At 44.1% G+C, this 22,397-nt stretch overlaps 1 protein-coding gene across 1 annotated transcript in view; it reads left to right on the top strand.

Moving 5' to 3' along the window:
* Positions 1 to 22,397, top strand: part of TENM4 (teneurin transmembrane protein 4) — a 352,941-nt gene that overhangs the window by 166,811 nt on the left and 163,733 nt on the right. The window contains exons 9-10 of the mRNA XM_084845392.1: positions 15,050 to 15,151; positions 19,446 to 19,640. Coding sequence (XP_084701518.1) covers positions 15,050 to 15,151; positions 19,446 to 19,640 — 297 coding nt within the window. The remainder of the gene's footprint in view (positions 1 to 15,049; positions 15,152 to 19,445; positions 19,641 to 22,397) is intronic.

The following is a 22,397-nucleotide window of genomic DNA, read 5'->3' as shown; positions in this document are numbered from 1 at the left end:
TGCACAAGGGGTGCGTGTTTTTCTTCCGTCTCTCGCATTGCCCAAAATGGGTGGGGTCAAATATGCTCCTCTTTTCCTTTTTCCTTTTTTAAAAAATCTGGCCAGCGTGCCTACGTTGTTCCCCCAGGCCTGGTTGCCCAAAGATCACTTTCTGTCAGCCACAGCCTGTCAGTTCCCTCGGTATTTCAGCTAGGCAACTTCGCTCGATCTAAGAGTTTCTACAAAAGGTTCATTGACGGGTATAATTACTTTTGCTTCAGGGTCAAGAAAAGGTTTACATAATTTTAAACTTAATTCACATGCATTTTTTTTTGGGGGGGGGGTGCTGCTGTTTCTCCAAAGACCTGAATTCAACCTTTATGACAAGGCCTCCAGTGTTATCCAAAGTTGTTCCTAGAGAAACTTGCCCCTGTAAAGCAGGAAATTTGAGTCAGCATGGTTTGAGTTTCTTGCCCTTTTTTAAGATGGAGCACTCTCTATTAGGTATATAATGTGCTTGGACTGTCGGATAATGTAAGCATAGCCTGTTTAGTTCCTGTTTCACATTATGGAGTTGCTTGGCTCATATTTCTGTCCAAGCTATAATGGCAGAGAGTAGAAATTGGCAGTGGGAAGTACTGAACTGTTTGTATGTCTTGGCACCTAAATATAAAACCTTTATGTCCCCGAAACAATGGGGCTTCTTAGAATGTATTTTCCCCAAAGTCCTGCTCTTAACTTGTACCCATAAAAATGACGAGCTTGCATACAGGAGTGCACAATTGAACACATCCCTAATGAAGCTGTTAAAAAGTGAACACTTTTTCAGCTATTACTAGTGAGATCTTGAAGGGGAATGGATGAAATTACTATCGGTTGATTATATGCAGCCACCTACAGTGGTTTCCCTCCAGCTGCAGATGTGTAGGTTACTTCCATTGCTGTCTCCAAAAAGTTGGCCCCACTGCTGTAGAACCTGTGGATCTTTTGAGTCGCTAGTCAAGGACCTTTGCTAGGTGTCCATTTAAAAGACCTGGGAATGTTATGTTCAGTCCACTTTGCTCTACTGTACCATTGCTCAGGATATTTCATATTATTGATTATAGGTATTATATTTCTGCCTTCCATCATATTCCCAGGGCAGTTATACGAAAGAATCAAACAGCTATCATGGGATAGTCCACCCAAAGTTATTCTAATCTGATTGAGTTCAACAAGAGAGTTAGGCACAATTGTAGATCTCTCATTGACATCAGTGTGTCTTGAAAAGACTTAAATTGGACTGGATTCTACCCACTGATTGTTTTGCGAAGTTGTGTACATCATTGCAAGAATCTTTACATATGAAAGTTTGGCTCAGCCCTACAACAAATAGAACTTATTTATTTATTTATTTATTTCTATACTGCCCAATAGCCGAAGCTCTCTGGGCGATTCACAAAAATTAAAACCAAACGGCACACAATAAAACAATATAAAATATATAGAACATTAAAACCACAATATAACAATACAACCACAATAAAACCTAGCAGCAGTGCAGGAACTTAAAATACAGATTTAAAACAGCAAAGCTAAAAGTCTAGAAAGCTAAAATGCTAAAATGCCTGGGAAAGTAAAAAGGTCTTTACCTGGCGCCAAAAGGAATATAATGTTGGTGAACCTCACTAGGGAGCTCATTCCACAGCCAGGGTGCCACAGCAGAAAAAGCCCTCCTCCTAGTAGCCACCCGCCTCACTTCCTTTGGCAGGGGCTCACAGAGAAGGGCCGCTGAGGATGATCTTAAGGTCCGGTCAGGCACATATGGGAGGAGGCGATCCTTCGGATAACCTGGCCCCAAGCCGTTTAGGCCTTTAAATGTTAATACCAGCACTTTGAATCGGGCCCGGAAATGGACTGGCAGCCACTGCAGCTGAAAAGAAGGGTGAGATACTATCCAAAAACAGTCATTCATGCATATTCATGGGGAAACACCCCCCCCCCCCAAAAGCTGGGCATTTCCTTCTGGAAGTTTTGCCCCTTCAATTTTCACAGCTAACAAGGCTTATCACACTTCACTTTTGCAATCATATTCATGCCTCACTGGCTATGGTAGCTTAGCACCCAAAATTAAAAAGAGAGAGCCAACTAGGTGTGCAGTTTCCTGTTGCACGTGTAATGAACTCCTTTAGATAATGGCCATGGACAAAATGGAAGCCGTTCCTGGTTTTTTTTAGTGGTCTACTTGGTACATTTAGAAATGCCATCACTGAAGCCCCGTATCTAGCAACCTTGTAGTGGCTGTGGAGCCCTAGGGTACCTTGTAGCCGGACGTATAAATTGTTGACGATTTGCGCCGACAATTTAATAGGAGAAATCTAACATGTTTGCAATTAATGTTATTTAATGGAATTTGCTACATTATTTCAATTACTTCATTTCAATTACTCCTGCCCCCAGCCTCCATGGCTAGGCTACTGCTCTGCGTCTTGTAGCTGCATCAGCCAATGTTAGACACCCTTGTGTGCATTTTTGTTCTGTGTTTCTAAAATGGGCACGCTGGCCTTCAATTATTATTTGCAATGAAATGCAAAAGCCAGCACTGGCCTTGCCCCCAGCTACGAGGGCGGGGATTGTAATATAGTGAACATAAAGCAGCTTCCTGCTTGTAAGCAGAAGGCTTTACAGCCGGAACCCCCAAAGGCTGCATAATTGTTGTTTTCTTCTTGTAGTTTGTAGGGATGTGTGTATGTGTGGGAAGCACATACGCACACCCGCACACACCATGCACGTGCACAAAAACCCTTTAGTAGACTTAACTTTGCAGTCCCTAAGGCACTCTGGCAAGAAGAGAGTGGTTCATTTACTGGAGCAAAATACAGGTTTAAAAATATCCTGTACTGGTGGGAGGGACAGAGGGAGTGCAGGACCTAGAAATGAAAAAAGGGAGTAATCCCAGCCTTTTTCTTTTTTGTCTAAAGCAAGCGGGGGCAATATACCTTTTGGCAGAAGAAAATAATACTTGACTCGGCAGACCAGATAACGGCCCATCTAGTCCCACAACAGCCTGTTTTCAACAACACCTACCTAGACATCTCTGTAACCTGACAAGTGGGGTGTGTGTATGAGTGTGCGAGTGTATAAGCCATCACTTTATTCCATTTATCCTTAGATATCAGATATGCAGAGTAGCAATGAGTGAATGTCCTTGGTTCTTTTCCTTGATTGTTCCACCAGTTCACTTTGCCCATCAGTCCTGCTGAATAGCTGAAATTAATTCCCAAATTGAAGCAAGCATGCAGTTTTCCTGCATGCCCAGAGAGCTTCGGCTATTGGGCGGTATAGAAATGAAATAAATAAATAAATAAATTTTCCATTTCTTCAGAGGGCAACAAAGATGATCAGGGGACTGGAAACAAAGCCCCCTGAGGAGAGACTGAAAGAACTGGGCATGTTTAGCCTTGAGAAGAGAAGACTGAGGGGAGATATGATAGTGCTCTTCAAGGACCTGAAAGGCTGTCACAGAGAGGAAGGCCAGGATCTCTTCTCGAGCATCCCAGAGTGCAGGACACGGAATAATGGGCTCAAGTGACAGGAAGCCAGATTCCGGCTGAACATCAGGAAAAACTTCCTGACTGTTAGGGCAATACGACAATGGAACCAATTGCCTAGGGAGGCGGTGGGCTGTCCCACACTGGAGGCGTTCAAGACGAGGCTGGACAGCCACCTGTCAGGGATGCTCTGACTTGGATTCCATTGAGCAGGGGGTTGGACTCGATGGCCTTGTAGGCCCCTTCCAACCCTACTATTCTATGATTTTGTGATTTCATTTTCAGTTGGCCACTTATGAATCACCCAAAAAGAGTAAATGCATACCAAAATGCAGGACAGAAATTTTCATAATGCTTGCATATACTAATTTATATGCATAGATGCAAACTTACAAATAAATATATTTTAAATAGAAATACAGTATATTTCACCATAATGTAGAAGGGTGAGACCAAGTAACCTATGCTCCTGCCTCCTGTCCAGGTGCTAACTGTGGAGGAGCAATAGTTCTTATGGTTCATTGTCTTCAAATTGGAATTGAGCAGTACAGACCTTTAAATGGAGGGTGCCTTCAAATAGTGGGGATGTCAGAGAAATCCTTCCAGGGGACACAGTTTGCCAAGCTTATAGCAGCCTACCCCCCCCAGGTTTGGGTCTCCTCCCTGCAGCTGACCCAACTTGATGACATTGAGTCGGGCCAGCTCACAGACTTTATGGGCTTCGTGAATAGCGACCTGTGCAAATTATAGCCACAATTTGTGCCAATTATGGCTTGAATTTGTGGAAATTTACCAAATTGCAGCCACAATTTGCACAAGTTGCTATATACTGGAGGGGGGGCGATTTTGGGGAAAAAGCCCACGGCTTGCAAATGAAAGCCAAGTAGCTGGGGGTGCTAGGGAAATCTGGTAAGCCCCAAAAGGGCCAGATTTCCCTGTGACAGCCACCCCTATCAAGTAGACTATGGTCCTCTGGCAGCCGTTCAAGTAGAGGATTTTAAGAGAGCTATGGCCACCCTAGTTCATTTGCATCTTCCTCCACCCCGCCCCACCCTGTTAGTGACATGCATGTGTGCATGGATAAAGCTCAGTCAAAAAGCAATGTAGATGTTGACTATGCGTACAATTCCATCAAGATATTTTTTGTGCCACATTTGACTGATGTGCATATGCATGCACGTACGTCAGTAAAACATCAGGGGAAAAATCTTGACGGGACCGTACGTACATCAGACGCAACAAGAAAGGAAAAAAAGTTAAAAATGTTTATCCCTCATTTTCTCTTCCTTTGAAGCAATGCTCACCAATACTTTCTTGCAGTGTTGCATCAGTAGGAAATGTACAGTGAAGAAGACATGAATGATCCCAAGGAACTGAAATCCATGGGAAACTGCATGCTCACCAGAGGAACTGAGGCAAATAGTGGTGACAAAAGATGAAGTTCTCAATGTTATTGAAACATTGCAAGCAAATAAATCACCAGGCCCAGTTGGTATCCATCCTAGAGTTCTCAAAGCAGTCAAATATGAAATATGAAAGTGTGACAATGGAGGAGTAGGAGGAGTCTCTTCTGATGGCTGGAGCCCTCTCTTGGGTATGACAGGGAATACTCACCTTCTTTTTCTGTTCCTACTTGCAGTATTATTACTACTAGCACTACTACTATTACAATATTTATACCACCTAATAGCTAAAGCTGTTGTGCTGGTTTACAAAAGATTAGAACCTTTAAAATGCAAAAAAAAAGTTTGTTTTGTTCTAAGAAAGTTGGTTGTCCCCTTTTCTGTATACTGAGCAGCTTCAATACCAAGTTCGCGTAGACATATTTTTCATGCGCCATAGACCTGCGCTTGGAGCCATACAGAGGCCCAGATGTTGCCGAGGTCTTGCTTCTTCTCCCTATAATTATCAAGATCACAGTGATTTATTCTTAGTCTTGCCAATGTTCATGCCCTCCTCCCAAAGGTTGCCTAGGAGTCTAGAAACATCAACGTCAGTATGAAGAGCAATGTGAGGCAACTTCTTGAACGGAATCTGAAGAATGTCTTACAAAGTTGGTGCCTAAAGGTCTCCTGTGTCACTGTCACTGAGATCCTGGGCTGAGATGAAGGGCAGCTACAGAAAGTGGGGGATCTCTGCCAAGTGGGGTTTCCTATCACTCCCTTTAGAGCTGAACACATGTACAAAATGCAGAAGTTAAAAACGGATTCCAAATGCATCAGTTGAGGATTCCAAATGCATCAGTTTTACTTCAAATGCATCAGTTGAGGATTCCAAATGCATCAGTTTTACTTCAAAAACAAGGCTATAGAATTCAGAACTCTAAAATGTGGGGCAAAATTTGGGTAAGGATTGCTCGTTCAGACTTCTACTATGCCCGGAAGCTGCAGGGTTAAGAGCTGTTGGCAGACCTACCCTTCATGGATTTGCCTAACCCTTTTCTAAAGCTATATAAGCTCATGGCCATCACCACATCTTATGATGACAATGAAATCTATAAATCAATTGTGCATTGTTGAAAGAGTACTTTCTTTTGTTTTTCTGAACCTACCGTTGATCAGTTCCATTGGTTTGTCCCAGGGGTTCCCTCCCTGTGTGGCCCCCAAAGCTGGTAGGACCCATCTACTTTTCCTGACAGGTGAGCTGATAAGCTTGGCTTCAGGGAAAAAGCTGCTGTTCCCTGGTTTCTGAGATCGGTGTCTTCCTGCTCCTAGTAGTGGTGGGGAAACAACTATCTTGATGGTAGTCGCTGGGGAATGGAAGAAGCTTTCACCTCTCTCACACACACACCAGCAATCTCTAAATCTCAGCAGCCAGGGAGGGGAGGTTTAAGCCTCCCCATCACCATGCAGTGAGATGGGATGGGGGAAGTGTGTGTGAGAGAGAGAGCATGCAAGTATGTGCAGCTCCCAGCCCTCCAGCTGGCTCTCAGATGTGGTCCTCAGAGCCAAAAAGGTTGTATACTCCTTGTTTGTCCCAAGTTCTAGATTTATGAGAGAGGGTCAAAAACATATAATAGAATCATAGAATAGTAGAGTTGGAAGGGGCCTACAAGACCATCGAGTCCAACCCCCTGCTCAATGCAGGAATCCAAGTCAGAGCATCCTCGACAGATGGCTATCCAGCCTCATCTTGAATGTCTCCAGTGTGGGAGAGCCCACCACCTCCATAGGTCATTGGTTCCATTGTCGTATTGCTCTAACAGACAGGAAGGTTTTCCTGATGTTCAGCCGAAATCTGGCTTCTCTCCCTCCTCTTACAATATTAAAATTATTGAAGGATAGTCCTGTCAACTACTAATAGCTGTGATACTATGAAATGTCCACTTTCAGAGGCGGTATACCCTGAATACGAACACGAGCGAGCTGTATTCATGTCCTGTAGGCTTTCTGGAGACATCTGGCTGCCCCTTGTTGGCAACAGGATGTTGGAATACATTGACCTTCTGTCTGATCCAGCAAGGCTTTGCTTGTATTCCTATGTTCTAAATATTTATAGGTCAGTCCAGAGTAGGAATGAGAGAACCAGGGAAATTTGAGCTCACCGAAATTCTCTGAACACCATTTCAAAGCTTGGTTTGGCTTATTCCTTTTTTAATTTTCAGCCTGTTTTTCGGTTCGTTCAAATGGGGAAAGTACACACTCCGAACAGGAAATGTCCACATTTCTTTGTTCATTTTTCAAGTGTGTATTTTTCCTCCACTGACTAAAGCAGGGATAGGGAACTGCAGGCCTAGGATTCCAATCTGGCCCTCCTGGGTTCCCCAGAAGGCCACACCCCATTTCCCTGGGGTTCCCTACCCCCTTGCCCCCAACCACCAATCATGTGGTAGGTTTCCAGCTTCTCAGAAATGGAATTCAGCTCTTGGGCCGAAGTAGGTTCTCCCCGCCCCCTGCCAGACTAAAGCATAAAAATGGCTGTTGTTTTTTTAATGTGCATTTCAAAGTACACATTAAAAAATACACATATTTTTCTAATGTGGTTGCCAGTTCGGGAATGTGGAAACAGTTTTTTTAGAAATGCACCCACCGTCGGGGTTGTGAACGGAGCAAGACTGAATGATTTACGAACTGAAATGAAATTCTGGTGCATTCCTAGTCCAGAAGTTCTGCATGCCCAGGCTGGACACCCCCTGCTGTTGAACAGGTGGATTAATGCACCTTTGAAGAAGCGTAGCCCGAGGATAGTCTGGAAGAAAGTGCAGCTGATGCTAGATAGGGATTCCATTGCCAGGAAATCGGGCCATTTGGGGGCTCACCGGATGTCCACGGCACCCCCAACTCAGCTTGTGTTTGCAAGCCAAGCCACGAGTTTCTTCCTGAAATGCAGGAAATTTTTAGTTTTTTAAACATTTGCATAAACTAGCAATCTGTGCAACCCCTGGCCGTGATTTGCGTAATTTGGGCAAATTGTGGCTGCAGTTTGTGCAATTTATGTAAATTATGGCCACAATTTGTGCAAACAGCTATTTGCGTGATTTTTTAAAAAACATTTAAAACCAAAATCCACAGATTGGGTTGGGCCAGCTCAGGGGAAAATGAGCTGATGTCTAGGGGGCCAAGCTGATGAAAGCTCAGTGAGCTCTACCCCCTAGATGGAGCCTTTCAACATCCCTAATACTAGAAAACCGCAACCAAGGACAGGTTTGGGACAGGCATCAAGTCCTCCTCCTGCTCTGCCCACATTTTACCCATGCATTCTGGGAGCTGTATATTAAGGCTGCAAAACTGTAGGAGCTTCCATTTGCTGACTGCGTCTGCACCAACCAGCTTTCTGACATGTGTGATAAATGACCAATATTAGATGCTACGTAAAAGGAATAAGACAGAGCAAAGAATGTTGAGAATGTGTACCCATAATTCTTGAGAAGTGATCATTTGCTGGCCTTTCCTTGCCTTCATCAATCAGAATTACTGTGTTTCGCAACATTATCTGCGGGGAGGGGAGTTTCCATCATTCAGACATTTGTGTAATACACACAGGTGCTGATTTCGTTACGGGTGTGAAGAGAGGCAAAAGTAATCAGTGCTGCTGCCTCCAAAGTTATTTATTTCATTTTGTTTTTAAACTTTAAAAAACTATGTTTGTTATGTAATTCATTAATTGTTTGTAGTATTTCAATTGTTAATATTTTCAGCATGGTTGCACATTAGTTTGGATACGCCAACAGAGAACTGAGTCATAAATTATTTAAATGATAATTAACTAACCAAAACAACAAATCTGTTTATTGTTCTATAATGTATCCACCACCACTCCTTCTAATAGTGAACTCAGGTGACAATTGCCAAGAGAAATTGAGCCAAAATTGGGCCATTGAGAAACAAGAGAGCGCTGTTGGGATGTTCAGGGGTACCTTGAGGTTTGTAGAAGCATATTTTTTAAAAAGAAGAAGGGAGCAAAATAGCCCAATGAAGACTGAGCGTGCTCAATAGCCATGGAATGTTGAGTGTCAGTGGGAAAAGAAAAACAGATAATGGGACGTGTGTGTACAGAATGGAATGTCGTGCTTCTGGCCCTTGCAGTTTATAACAGGAGAGGGCAAACTCCAGCACACAGGCCTAATCCAGCCCACACTGGTGTCCAATCCAGCCCACTGAGGGTTCAGTACCCTCTGCAGGTCCTGCCCCCTCCCCTCCCCATGCCCCACCCCACCCCATGAGGGCAAGTGGTGTAAAGGGGGATCCCTTTGTTTTCTCCAGTCAGACGTAGGAGATAAGCTGGGGATTTCCCTGCATCACTTTCTGTACTGCTTGTGCCCAATCAAGGTGTGAGCGGCGCAGAAAGAAGCAGCCTGACTTGGCCAAGGCTTGCAGGAGCTGGTTCCCACAAGTGCCAGTCGAGTCCCTTTCTCCATGCAGAGAGATGCATACAGCTCCATGCCTTTCTCTGCACAGAGAAAAAAAATTAAGTGGGTGGGGCAGGGCATATGATGTCATGGGAGTGGGTGAGGCTTTGGGTGTGAGGCCCCACCCCCTGAAACCATCCAGCATGCCAGCTTGGTTTGAGGGAGTGATCCAGCCCCCGGACCGAAAGTGGCCGCCCTCCCGTGGTTTATAGCATCCTGGAGAAGGATATGGCTGGCCTGCAAGCGGGACGGAACCCTGAACAGGAGCACTACAGCATCTAGTCTTCTATCATTCGGTAACTAAACAAAGCATTACTATTTACAGATCTTATTGTCATCATTATCAGATGGCTTTACTGCCCGAGTCTTCTCCAGAAGGAATTCTCCAGCTGTAGCGGGGGGGGGGGGGGAACCTCATCCATCCGGTAATGAAGAGCAGCTTCTGTTTAATTCAGCTCTTTACAGCTGGTTGGAAGTGCCTATGCCAAGCTGACCATTGATCAGCTAAATCGTCTCTGTTTTCAAAGCTGTCTGTGATTCGCTTTTCTCGCCTCTCCTTCCTCCTTCATCTTTTACTTCTTCCTTCCCTTCATCTGCAGTCTTTTTCCTCCATGCTCCTCTCCAGATGTCTTTCAGCTGCCCTCCTCACCATTTTCTTAGCTCATCAGCAAGAGGTTATAGATCCACGGTAGAGCGCTGGCTTTGCATACAGGAAGTCCCAGGTTAAATCCCTGGCATCTCCAGTTAAAAAGGCTTTCTAGTAGCAGGTCTGGGAAAGGTCTGTCTGAGCCTTTGGAGAGTATGTATTTGTCTATTTTATGGATTTATACCCCACCTTCACCAAGTTCCCTGGGAAGTTAAAATTGCAGTAAAACAAATTGAAATACTAAATAGTATTGAACTAGTTGGGCTAATTCCGTATGTTTCCATTATGTTCTTTAACCCTGATTTTACTCTCGTGCTAGAAGCAATGGCAATTTTACTTTATTTCTATAGTGTTCATGTTGGAAGTCTCATTGCCATTGTATTTCTCCTAGGTTCCCTTGGTTTGCCCAGATGTTTCACCTATACCAGATTGTAGTGAACCAGAGGAACACAGGGAAAGCTACACGGGTTGGAGGAATCCCGTGACACATTTCAAAGTGCACATTTTTAAAAAAAATACACATTTTTCTAATGTGATCGCGAATTCGGGAACTTTTCTCCAAACAAAATGCTGCTGCTCACATCCCCATTCAGGGTTGCAAGCGGGACATATTCACACAACTTGTGAACAGAAATGCAATTCACGTAAGCCCTACACAACTCAATGAGGCGTGTGGGAAGCTGCCATCTACTCTAGGTGGTATAAGGTGATCTCTTGGTCTGAGCCCATTGTAACTGTCCTCAGGTTGGTTTCACTGGGAAGCCAATGGTCCTGCAAACCATGACCCTTCCACCAAATGCTGGCCACATTGCATGGGCATTCGGTCAGTAGTTAAGCTGCAGAAACGATGGCACATTTAATCCATTGAAACTGGTGCTAGCTCTAATTATATGCAGGCTACTGCCTCCTCCCCACTCCAAACCTCCCACCTCCCTCATTTACCCTGCTAAATGCATAATGTTTGGTTTGTTTGTATGTTTTTCTTGGCATCAGATTTGTTCTTTTCTCAGTGCCTGGGGACGAGTGAGTGAGGCACGGAGGCTATAAAATATGTAACTTTTAACATGCAGTCGCATTACCACAGCCTCTAATAAGGTCTGGTATTGGGCAGACATCGCCTTGGCCTCTAGCCCAACAGAGAGAGGCCCTTAGTAATTAAGCCTGATGCTACCCAGTAGATAAATAAGGAAGAAATACTGCAACAGCCGCTGTTCTGCTGGCTGACCCAGCCAGCCCGAGGGTGGATAATTAATCCGAAAGAAGGGGGGAAAAGGAAGATCTATTGGGAGCTAACCAATTTGTCCATCTCTTTAATATATATAATTGCATTTTGTCCAAAGAAAAAGTAATCCACATAGGTGATTGCAGGACAGAGCAAGGGAGCTTTAAAAAGCTCACTGCACTAATATCAGGCCTGGGCAAGCCCCTGCTTGCAAACCGAGAAGAGCATTTCAAGACTGCTGTCTCCAAGGTCTGCTTTCAGAGAAATGAGAGCTGCTTAAGCAGCACCCTGGAACCCACAGCTCCCTTGGCAGATGCCCTGGGCAGCGAGCCACCGGGACGACACATAGGAGCATCTCCTTAGCAAAGGCTTCCCAGGTACCGGAGTGACTCCACCCACTGCTGGCTGGCCATTGGCTCTCACCAGCAGGAAGTTTTCTGGAAAGGTTTCAGGCTGGGATTTTGCCTGGACAATGATAGTCTTCCTGGGCCTTGACTTGTTCTCTGATTCCTGGCTTGTCCCCCTGGCTCCTGGCTCGGCTGCCTGTGGGTCAGCTCTGACACTGGGGTGTATTATTCTGTTTTTATCTTTATTTATTAATGTATTGCATTTCTGTGCCACCCAATAGCTGAAGCTCTCCGGGCAGTTCACAAAATAAAACGTAAAGCCATAAAATACAATCACATAGTAAGTAATACAAGATGAAGACCTTTAAAAGTTTAAAACAACCGAATGAAACCAGAGTATTTATTGTAAAGTTGTGCTTAACGTGCTATTTCCATTGGTGTAAATCTCTAAAATAAATTTAAACAAAAGCAAATGTGCCCCAGATAAGGCGGTGTATGTATTTGTGCGCAAAGAATTTCTTGGGGATGTTTAAAGAAAAAAAAACACAGCAGAGGATCAGCCCTCAGCATTTCTGGTTTAAAAGGATCTTTCATAACGAGAGGAGGACCTTGGAGCTGGAAAATGACTGCTAATGAAGATCAGAGATACTGGATTAGATAGTTAAGCCACTATGAGCTCCTTGAAAGAAGGGTGAGATAAAAATGAAATTAAATAAATAACAGATGCTATGCATACTCCATTTGATGCTACTGCCACAAACGAAGCTCATTCTGACCTTAACAACAACCCTACACAAGGTTTACCCTCATGCCATAGCAGTGACCTTTATGGTTCTTTTGTTTGTTTCTTTTTCATTATTTTTTCACCATTTGTTTAGTTCTATGCTCTCCCTTGCTTAAGTTCTATGCATTCCCTCACTTCAGTGCCACAGTGCACAGCTTAGATCCAAATTTAGTCATTCTTAGAGTAGACCCATTGAAATCAATGGCTCTAAAGATAGTTATGACTAACTTAAGTCCTGTTCAATTCAGTAGGTCTACTCAACGCATGGCTAAATCTGGATCCAACCCTGCATCTGCACAGTTTTACTGAAAAATAGCAAAAAGGAGTCAACCTGTTTCTTCAGAGCAATAAGTACCCCCTCCTTTTATTGGAAATGGAATGTCATACTGCTGGTACTAGATTGGACCCAGCACAAATAGCTAGGGGTGTACAAGACTTCAGTTTCCCCTTGCAACGGCGAGCATTAGAACGTCTCCGCTGAAAATGTTTGCAAATCACTAAACACGTGCTCGTGTTCAATTTGCGCACCTTTCCCTGTTCAATTTGCACAAATTTCTAAATCGGCCCTGCTTTGGTCTATGGAGGAAATTTCCGCTAATTTGGGGATTTTTGCACAATGTTCACATCCGATTGCTGTTCGTTTCCCTTTCCTACAAATAGGAAATTAATGTAAATTTCCCTTTACATGACAGTGCAATGACCAATCTCTTCCTGCCTCCATGCCTCACATCCATTAATTTAGAAAGACTCACAATGTTCTTAGCACCAATTCCATGTAAATAGTTCAGTGGCTAGTTTTCTTGCCTTACAAGAAGTGAGAAATTTTAGAAATGGTTTCACTGCCACAAAGACCTGAATGAAGGCCTTAAAAAATAAGTTATTTCCCAGGCAGCACCTCTGTTTCTAACCTGTTTCGGTGAAAAATGAATCCAGCTAAGTTAAGGCCGCTCCTATATAATTACATCCTATTTTAATATGACACGCATTACATTTAGTGAGGATCAGAAGCAATAGATTCAAACAAACCCTACTATTTTTTCATTGCTCCAAGCCCCAGACAGACAATGGCACCCTGTCTTTATGCAAACGTATGCTAAGAAATCACTAAAAGTTATATTTATTCTCTCTTTGGGGGAAAATTAAGATTTAATAAGCCATGTTTTTTCTTCATGAAAAGAAAATGGTAAATATTAACAGTTTGACCCTGTCATTAAAACGAAACAGGAAGTGCTAGACACAATTTGCCATTACCTATTCACTTTTTGAAGACAAAAAATAGCTGATGTTTAGAGTCTCTATTTTTCTGGAATTATTTAGCAAAAGCATTACGTTATGTATGGGATAAAACTGTATCCTCCTAACCCACAAAGTAAGAAGCAGGAGGTTCGGTTTTTAGATACGTTGCTATATGATTTAATGTTCAGCTTTATTGATGCTGTGGTTTTAAGTATTGTGTCTTGATTGTTTTGATATTGATAGTCTATTTGATTTTATGTTGTTAGCCAACTCCAGCAGCATCAGACATAAAATTCGGATTTACTAAAATAAATAAATACACTAGAAAATACACAAGAGACAAGCATCTTAATCCATTGATTTCTTACTAGCACAGACATTATGGTTCATATATTGCCCACATTGATTTCCTCGTTCATTTTAGTGGAGGGCTTGTTCTGTGTTTGCAAAGAGCTGCACGCAGAGCTCTCCCCTCTCTGAAATGAGTGAGGAAGTCCATGCGCATAGCAGATCTGTGTGTGCATTATAGGGCTATGATTATAGGGCTATGATTCACGGTGATCAGCATCCTGATTTCTGCAAGGCTGCTAAGATACTGTGAAGAGTGGGGTTTTGCTTTCTGCCGTGAAAACAGACAGCATTTTCAAAATGCTGAGCATCTTAACTTTTATTGGAGGAGAAATGTTTCTAGCCTTCATAGCAAGTAGGATGTATCTAAAATAATGAGAAAGGGAAGATGCAAACAAAATGGGGACTGGGATGGGGGCAGAATTTTGGGATAGGGGCAGAAGTGTGAAACAAGTGATAAGAGCCAGTGTGGAGTAGTGGTTAGAGTGTTGTACTAGGACTGGAGAGATCTGAGTTCTAGTCCCCACTCTTCCATGAAGATCACTGGGTGACTATAGGCCATTCACCTACTCTCAGCCTGAACTATTTCACAGGGTTGTTGTGAGGATAAAATGGAGAGGAGGAGAAATAGGATCATGCAACCTCTCTTTTGCTCCTTGAAGGAAAGGCAGGGCATAAATCTAACAAAGGAATAAAAAATAAATGAGGCAGGTGTCATTGGCCAGAAACCATTTCATCAGAGGCATTGTCATCTAAGTGGATTGCTGTACATATATACCGTAATACAGAGAGGAAAAAATAAGAAAAAAGGCCAACCAAAGACAGACAGCAGGGTATGTTTCTGTGCAGAGGACAAATGAATATGAGCTCCATTCAGAGTAGGTGTGGCTGGCACTGGTGATGCATACACATAGCAAGAATGACACCAGTTAATCACTTTCCATCATAAGAAAACCACTCACAATTCTTGTTAAGTCTCTGTACCAAGGGTTCAAATCAGGAGGGGTGTGTGTGTGTGTGTGTATGTCCTGTGACTTACTTTTTCCCACATCTAACGTGCTTTGACTTTTCCTTCATCCATGCATTTTCTCTGTTCCTTCCTATTTTAGAATCAGTGGATAACTGTCCCAGCAACTGCTACGGAAATGGCGACTGTGTTTCAGGGACCTGCCATTGTTTCCTCGGCTTCCTGGGTCCTGACTGTGGCCGAGGTAGGATTTAAGCTACCTTTTTTTGTTCCTATCGCTCTTCTCAGACAGCAATGCAGCATCTTGTTGGGGATGCGTCTGGGGAGACTGCTTAAGCAGGTGAAGGGGTTTCCCGGAAAACGGTCAAAAGCCACCCATGTCACGCTGCCCATAAAGAATTCTCCACAATTTCAGATTTATCCCAGGAAAGGCTTCAGAAAGAAAGGAAGAACGTGTGCGGTTGCATTCAGGGCTGGTGTCAAGGGTAGGCATGGTGGGGCACCTGCCAAGGGCCCACTTCCCAGCAGGGGCCCATTGACAAGATCCCCCTGGACTTGCTCCTCCTCTTTCCCAGTGCAACCGGCTTGTTCCCCTGCCTGTCTCTCTGACCCAAACAACAGTGGTGGTGAGAAGCAGCAGTAGATGCCACGGCCTCCTTGCTCACTGGCTCTCTACCTGTCAAGCAAGCAAGTGGTAGCGATGATGAGAAAGAGGAGGAGGCGTAAGAGCAGCCGGTGACAAGGGCAGTGAGAAGGCAGGCTCACTGAGGGTGGGGGCTCATAGAGGGCGTCTTGCCCAAGGGCTCTTCAGAACCTGGAGCTGGCACTATTTACAAGCTGACGGTTCAATCCAATGTGCTTGTGCATCGCTTCTGCCACATGGCTGGCAGTCTAGCTAAGCCCACTGTTGTAGTGATGGGCAAACTCCCATCCCCTTGATTTGGAAATGAGGCTCCAGTCACAAGTATCTTTAAATAACTCACTGGAAAGAAAGCTCAGGTTTTTCAGAAGTTCTGCGTTCTCCCATATTTCTGATTGTGCTGTGTTTTCCCTCAAATGCCCAGAGCCTTAAACCTTTTCCATGGATCACTTAGCTCTTTCTGAGCAATAATTGGTGCCCAGGACTTCAGTTAACAGAAATAGACTTAAGTTAAAAAGCATTATCTGTGCTCGTGCACAATCTTGTTTTACATACCAAACCGTAGAAGACCTTTGAAAGAGAACTGTCCTGTAAGTGGGAGCATCATTGGAAGTGTGGTCGCAGAGGTGTGATCAGTTAATTCTGAAACTTGATTTAATTAATAATAATCATGATCTTCACAATGAATGTTGCTATGATGGTGATGGTGATGGTGTGAGTTGTTTTAATTGACCAATGAGACTTTTTAGTATATGAGGAACATATATAGCAAAATTGCAGTTGAGCAGCCTTCCCCAACCTGGTGCCCTTCAGATGTATTGGACTACAACTTCCAACATCCCCCATAGCATTCAAGAACATAAGAAGAGCCGTGCTGGATCAGACCAAGAGTCCATCTAGTCCAGCATTCTGTTCACACAGTGGCCAACCAGCTGCCATGGGAAATCCCCAAGCAGGACATGAGTGCAGCAGCACCCTCCTTCCCATGTTCCCCAGCAACTGGTGTACATAGGCTCACTGCCTCTGGTGCTGGAGGTGGCAAATGGCCATCAGGACTTATAGCCATTGATAGCCTTCTCCTCCAGCAATTTGTCCAACCCCCTTTTAAAGCCAACCAAATTGGTGGCCATTATCCTGCGATAGCGAATTCCATAGTTGAACTATGCACTGTGAGAGGAAGTACTTCCTTTTATTTGTCCTGAATCTCCCACCAAGCAGCTTCATAGGATGACCCCATTGGCTTCTAGTATTATGAGAGAGAGAGAGAGAGAGAAATGTCCCCCTGTCCACTTTCTCCGCACCATGCATAATTTTGTAGACTTCTATCATGTCTCCCTTACCCTCCTTTTTTCCAAGCTAAACAGTCCCAGCTGTTGTAACCTTCCCTCCTAGAGGAGATGCTCCAGCCCCTTGATAATTTTAGTTGCCCTTTTCTGTCCTGTCCAACACATCTTGAGGGCACCAGGTTGGGGAAGGCTGCAGTCGGGCAAAAACCAGTTGACTCTGTGGGCTTGTTAGTTTATTAGTTGCTGTGACTTTATGGGCATAACCCCCACCACACCTCCCACTTCCCCCATCTCCTTCCTTTTGGTTGCCGCATGTGAACGAACAATGAGAAAACGGACCCATCGAGAGCACTGTCCCTTTGGGAAAGAATTAAGCAAAGGGGCTTAGAAACCGCTGTGTTTTATTGTTTCTCCAGCAACTGCTCTGTCAATAGCTTGATGGAGCTTTAGGCTGACCTTTTGTTCTCAGCCATCCATAAGGTGGTCTCTAAGCAACTTCTTTCCTTGCCTTGAGCCTCCGAGGTTATCCTTGCTTTGTGTAGAGGCTGTCACGGCACAGTGTAGAAGGGCGGGCACTCAGCACTAATTCAGGCAACCTCTGGCCCTAACATTGTCTTACCTGAGGTCCACCAAAGCCATACCCTAAAAAGGCTGTTAGTCAAAGGGTTCTTTCTTTATTTGCTCCAGCTACAGCCCACCTCTCTCCATAAAGGGGACTGAAGACTTTACATAAACATTCAGGCATGAAACAAGACAGTGTTTTAACAAGTAAAATTGTTAAAAACACACAAGCATACAGTCTTAAAATTCAAAACACAGAAATGGCACTGATATTCAGTTCACCCTGTTGCAAAGGCTTTCTGGAAAAGAAATGTGTGTTGTTGCTTTATAACAACCTTCTCAGAATTGCCCAGCAATTGAGCCAACTGAGGCTTTTCATAGAATCATAGAATAGTAGGGTTGGAAGGTGCCTATAAGACCATCGAGCCCAACCCCCTGCTCAATGCAGGAATCCTAGTCAGAGCATCCCTGACAGATGGCTGTCCAGCCTTGTCTTAAATGCCTCCAGTGTGGGAGAGCCCACCACCTCCCAAGGTCATGGGTTCCATTGTTGTATTGCTCTAACAGACAGGAATTTTTTCCTGATGTTCAGCCGGAATCTGGCTTCGTGAAGCTTGAGCCCATTATTCCATGTCCTGCACTCTGGGATGATGGAGAAGAGATCCTGGCCTTCCCCTCTGTGACAACCTTTCAAGTACTTGAAGAGTACATCCTATATCCCTTCAGTCTTCTCTTCTCAAGGCTAAACAGGCCCAGAAGTTTGGCCTTTGCCCACAGAAGTTCCACATCTGAGGTGCCTCAGCGTTCCAATCCTAATTCAAGCCTGCACAACTTTGGGCTTGTTTGGACAATACCTGAACAGCCATTCCAGCCCACCAGGTGAAGGGGTGGATGAGCCTCTTTGCAGACCTCATGAGAACATAGGAAGCTGCCTTATACTGAGACCATTGGTCCATCTAACCCAGTATTGTCAACACTGACTGGCAGCAGCAGCTCTCCAGAGTATCAGGCAGAATTCTTTCCTATCCTTACTTGGAGAAGCCAGGCATTGAAGATGGCCTTCTCTCTGTCCCATCAGCCAGGACAGCTAGACTGGAGGGGACGAGGGAGAGGGCCTTTTCTGTGGTGGCCCCCACTCTGTGGAACTCCCTCCCTAGGGAACTCCACCATGCCCCCTCTTTAATGAGCTTCCGCCATGCATTAAAAACGTGGTTGTTTAGGCAGGCATTTGGGGTGGGTTCGGGTATTTTAGAAAATGTTTTTACTGTAGAATTTTATTGTTTTAAACTGTTTTATTATATGCTGTACATCGCCCAGAGTGGCTGGGTGATTAATAAATTTAATAAATAACAACAACAACAATTCTGAAGCTGGGACCTGCAGCTACTGAGCTACAGTCATTCCCCTTGCCTCTCCTGCCTCCACACTTTCACACAGGCCCAGAATGTCTGCACTATAGCATAGGTACAGACACACACACCCCAAACACACACACACACACACACAGGCTTCAATCCCTCAGTCAGTTTCCAGGTTTCTCTGGGGAAATGACCACAGGATTGAATCCTACATTAACAGAGAAATTTGAGAGGGACTAGCACACAGACAGCAACATCACTTCCAAAATCCCAAACAGTTTTTTGAATCCCACAGAATTCAAAATGCTTTTGGACGGGGCCAGCGCCAAGTTCGAGGGGGCACTGGACAATGTGCCCTTTGGAGACCACGGTGCTGAGCATGAGCACCAGCACTGAAAGGAGTAGCCGTGCAGCTCCAGCCCCTGGTATTCCCCCAGCCCAGCACTGAAAAATCTCCATTGCTTCACAATGCCTCTGGGCCCCCTACATTGGGGGCTCAGGGTCATTAGGGGTGATAAAGATGGATGAAATCTTTAAAAAGAAGACGCTAGTGTCAGCTGGGCTGGGCTATATACATTCTTTTAGTAGAAGAAGCAGCAGCAGTAATGACATTAATAAAATAAATGAATTGTTGCAGAACTCTAGAGCCCCACACGTGAAGCTTTCATGCTTTTATCCTTCATTACTTCTTAGCATCTTGCCCAGTGTTATGCAGCGGAAACGGGCAGTACATGAAAGGCCGGTGCTTATGCCACAGTGGATGGAAAGGAGCCGAATGTGACGTTCCGACCAACCAGTGTATTGACGTCTCTTGCAATAGCCATGGCACTTGCATCATGGGTACCTGTATCTGCAATCCAGGGTACAAGGGAGAGAGCTGCGAAGAAGGTATTTCATTCAGTTTGTCCTTTTGCCTTTGATTGCTATTGTCCTACTGCAGGGAGATGAGGCTCTGATACCACGTATAATGGTTGGCGTTGGAGCAGATAGAGCATTTTTTAAAAAGAAACTTTTTAAATAGCTGCGGGTGTTCTATCAGTTTTTGTACAATAAGTGGACAAAAAATCATCCAGTGCCTCTGACAGAGAGAGCAACTTGAAGAGCCGGCTTACATAGTCACGGGCTCAAATGTTCTTACTAGGTCTTCCCCATTCACACATCTAAATGTGTGTGTGTTTTCCTGGTGTACTACACAAAGCAATTTATAGATGCCAACATTTATGAAGCAGTAGCATGTATAAAAGAAAGGGGGGCTGCTTTTCCATAAGGAGGCTTTGCAGTATCTGGGCCTTGAATTCAACATCATTTCGAGATCGAATATCTTTTCAAAAGTCCTGCCTTAGATCACTTTCAGTTCTGTGTTAGGCATGAAATGGAAATGTCGTAGCATTTCTCCTTGATTTGCATGAATTTCTATGTCTTTTAGGTGCTGTGTTTTTCACTTTTCCTTTATATGCAAGTAGGATGGAACCCCTGTTGTCATTGGGGGTGAATATAATTGTTTTTTAATGTTGGCTCTTCCGTATTGCCAAGGAATGCATAGAATAGCTCTTGGGGCAACAGTGGCAGATGGATGAGCTTGTGTCAGCAAACTACCCATCAGTCAGCTATGGGCTAGGACGACACATTATAAAAATGCAAGACTGCCACTGAAAATGGCAGCCTCATGTCAAGGACCCTCTCCTCGTCATGTCTACTGTATTATACCTTGAAGCCATTGCAAAGTGTGTTTTCCCACCCCAAGAGTGGCACCCAATAATATAGTCAGAAAACACAGATCGTAATGACTTCAAGGTATGTGCATCATAGACAATGGGAGATAGGTTAAGTTGTACTAGGTGTTATAGGGGGGTGGGGTGGCAACTTGATATGGAGCTGCTGTTTTCAGCAGCGGTTCTGTGTTCTTCCTAACATGCAGTACCACCTTGTCTCTCTGATACACTAGTTTTTTGAGACCTGAATCACGAGTGCATTTCTTTTGAATCCTTTTTCCCCATCATCGGTGCAGTGAAGCATATGTCTGCATATGCTGGTTTTCCACGTGATTTGTAGCTCAGACCAGCAGGAATGAGGCTTTGCATTAAATCCTGAACTTAATTCCCTATACAGTCCCAAATTAGCATTCTGCTTCCAGATGAATTTTTAGCATCAAAGTTAGTAGATAATTAAACTAACCTTCCTGAGATGTCCCTTGTGGTCATTTGGACAAATATTTTTCAGTACCCCTAATCTCATCCACTGTCCCTCCCTTCCTCATGTCCTCCTTTACTGTCAGCTTTCTTTTTCAATTATTTTTAAATTTGGAAAGCCATATGCCAGTTTTTGCCGGAAGCTACTTCATTTGATTGTTGCGTAGGAGCATAAAAACATGCCTCATCCCATGACAGACAATAAGCCTGTTCAGACCTAATGGCAATGTCTGGCAGCAAATTGTGGCTTAATTAACCCTCAGATTGCAGGCATGCACACCATGCTGTGCGCAAGCCGCTTCCTGTTTGCTTCCACAACCCTCAAATGCGGCATTCAAGGGTTGTTTCCGTGATATCCAAACAGGCACTTGGGGTCGTTCGTGGGTTAAACAACCCCAAGTTAACCCAAGAATTGAGAACGAAAAGGGTCTTCCCAATCTCCTGCTGCCTGATCCTTTTAACTGGAGATGCTGGGAATTGAACCTGGGACCTTCTGGGTACAAAGCAGGTGCTCTGCCACTCAGCTGTGGTCCGTCCGTCCCGATAACTCTCGGCTACCTTTGGATCCAATTGATGCATACATTTAGAAAAATATTCACAAGAATACACACGTATTTTCATGCACACACAAAAAAAGGTCGCAATCTCATAGAGGCTCAAGTCGAAACAAGGTTTGAGGTGGAATTTGGAGAACTTTGGCGAGTTCGGGTTTTGCTGATTCGCACACCTGTAGATATAAACAATCTATTCTACATTCATTTTCCCTCCTCGCCAGTGTTACAAAACCCTAATCGCAATATAGAAACCTTTAATATGGACTGAAATTGCTTTCAATCCATAAGCCATCAATATATACAAAAAAGATTTGAAGAAAGTTAACCAATAATCTGCTTCTTTCTATATATGGTTGTTCTTTTATTTTTAAGGATTTTCTTTTCACCCTCCCCCCTACATTCGCACAAAGAAATGTAGGGCGCAATCCTATGCATGTTTAGACAGAAAAAAGTCCAACAACTCCCAGCATGTCCCAGCGAGCATGCCTAAGATTACAGTTTGGGGGCCTGTCTAGCTTAGGGGAAAAGGGTGAGCAAGGAGGGACATAACAGAGGTGTATAAAGTTATGCATGGTGTAAAAAACGTGGATCGAGAGAACTTCTTCTCCCTCTCACACAATATTAGAACCTGGTATCATCCAATGAAGCTGAACGGCAGGAAATTAAGGAAAGTAAGTCCTTCTTCACACAGTGCCTAGTTTCTCTGTTCTCCCTCTCCCACAATGATGCTTTGAGCAAGACTGGTACCAAAAAGACACCACTGGTTGCACAGCCTGAAAACCACCTGGCCCAAAGTGGAGTATCAACAAAAGTGAACACTTTTGATGAGCAGAGAGTTGATGCATATACAGAACACTGAACCTTTCTCTTGCTTATCTGCCACCAACCACCAGCTTTATCCA

This window comes from Heloderma suspectum, chromosome 3 (assembly GCF_057233095.1).
Source record: "Heloderma suspectum isolate Gila_16-S chromosome 3, 16-S_ref, whole genome shotgun sequence".
In the NCBI taxonomy this organism is placed as follows: Eukaryota; Metazoa; Chordata; class Lepidosauria; order Squamata; family Helodermatidae; genus Heloderma; species Heloderma suspectum.
This window is presented reverse-complemented; position numbering and strand designations above follow the sequence as displayed.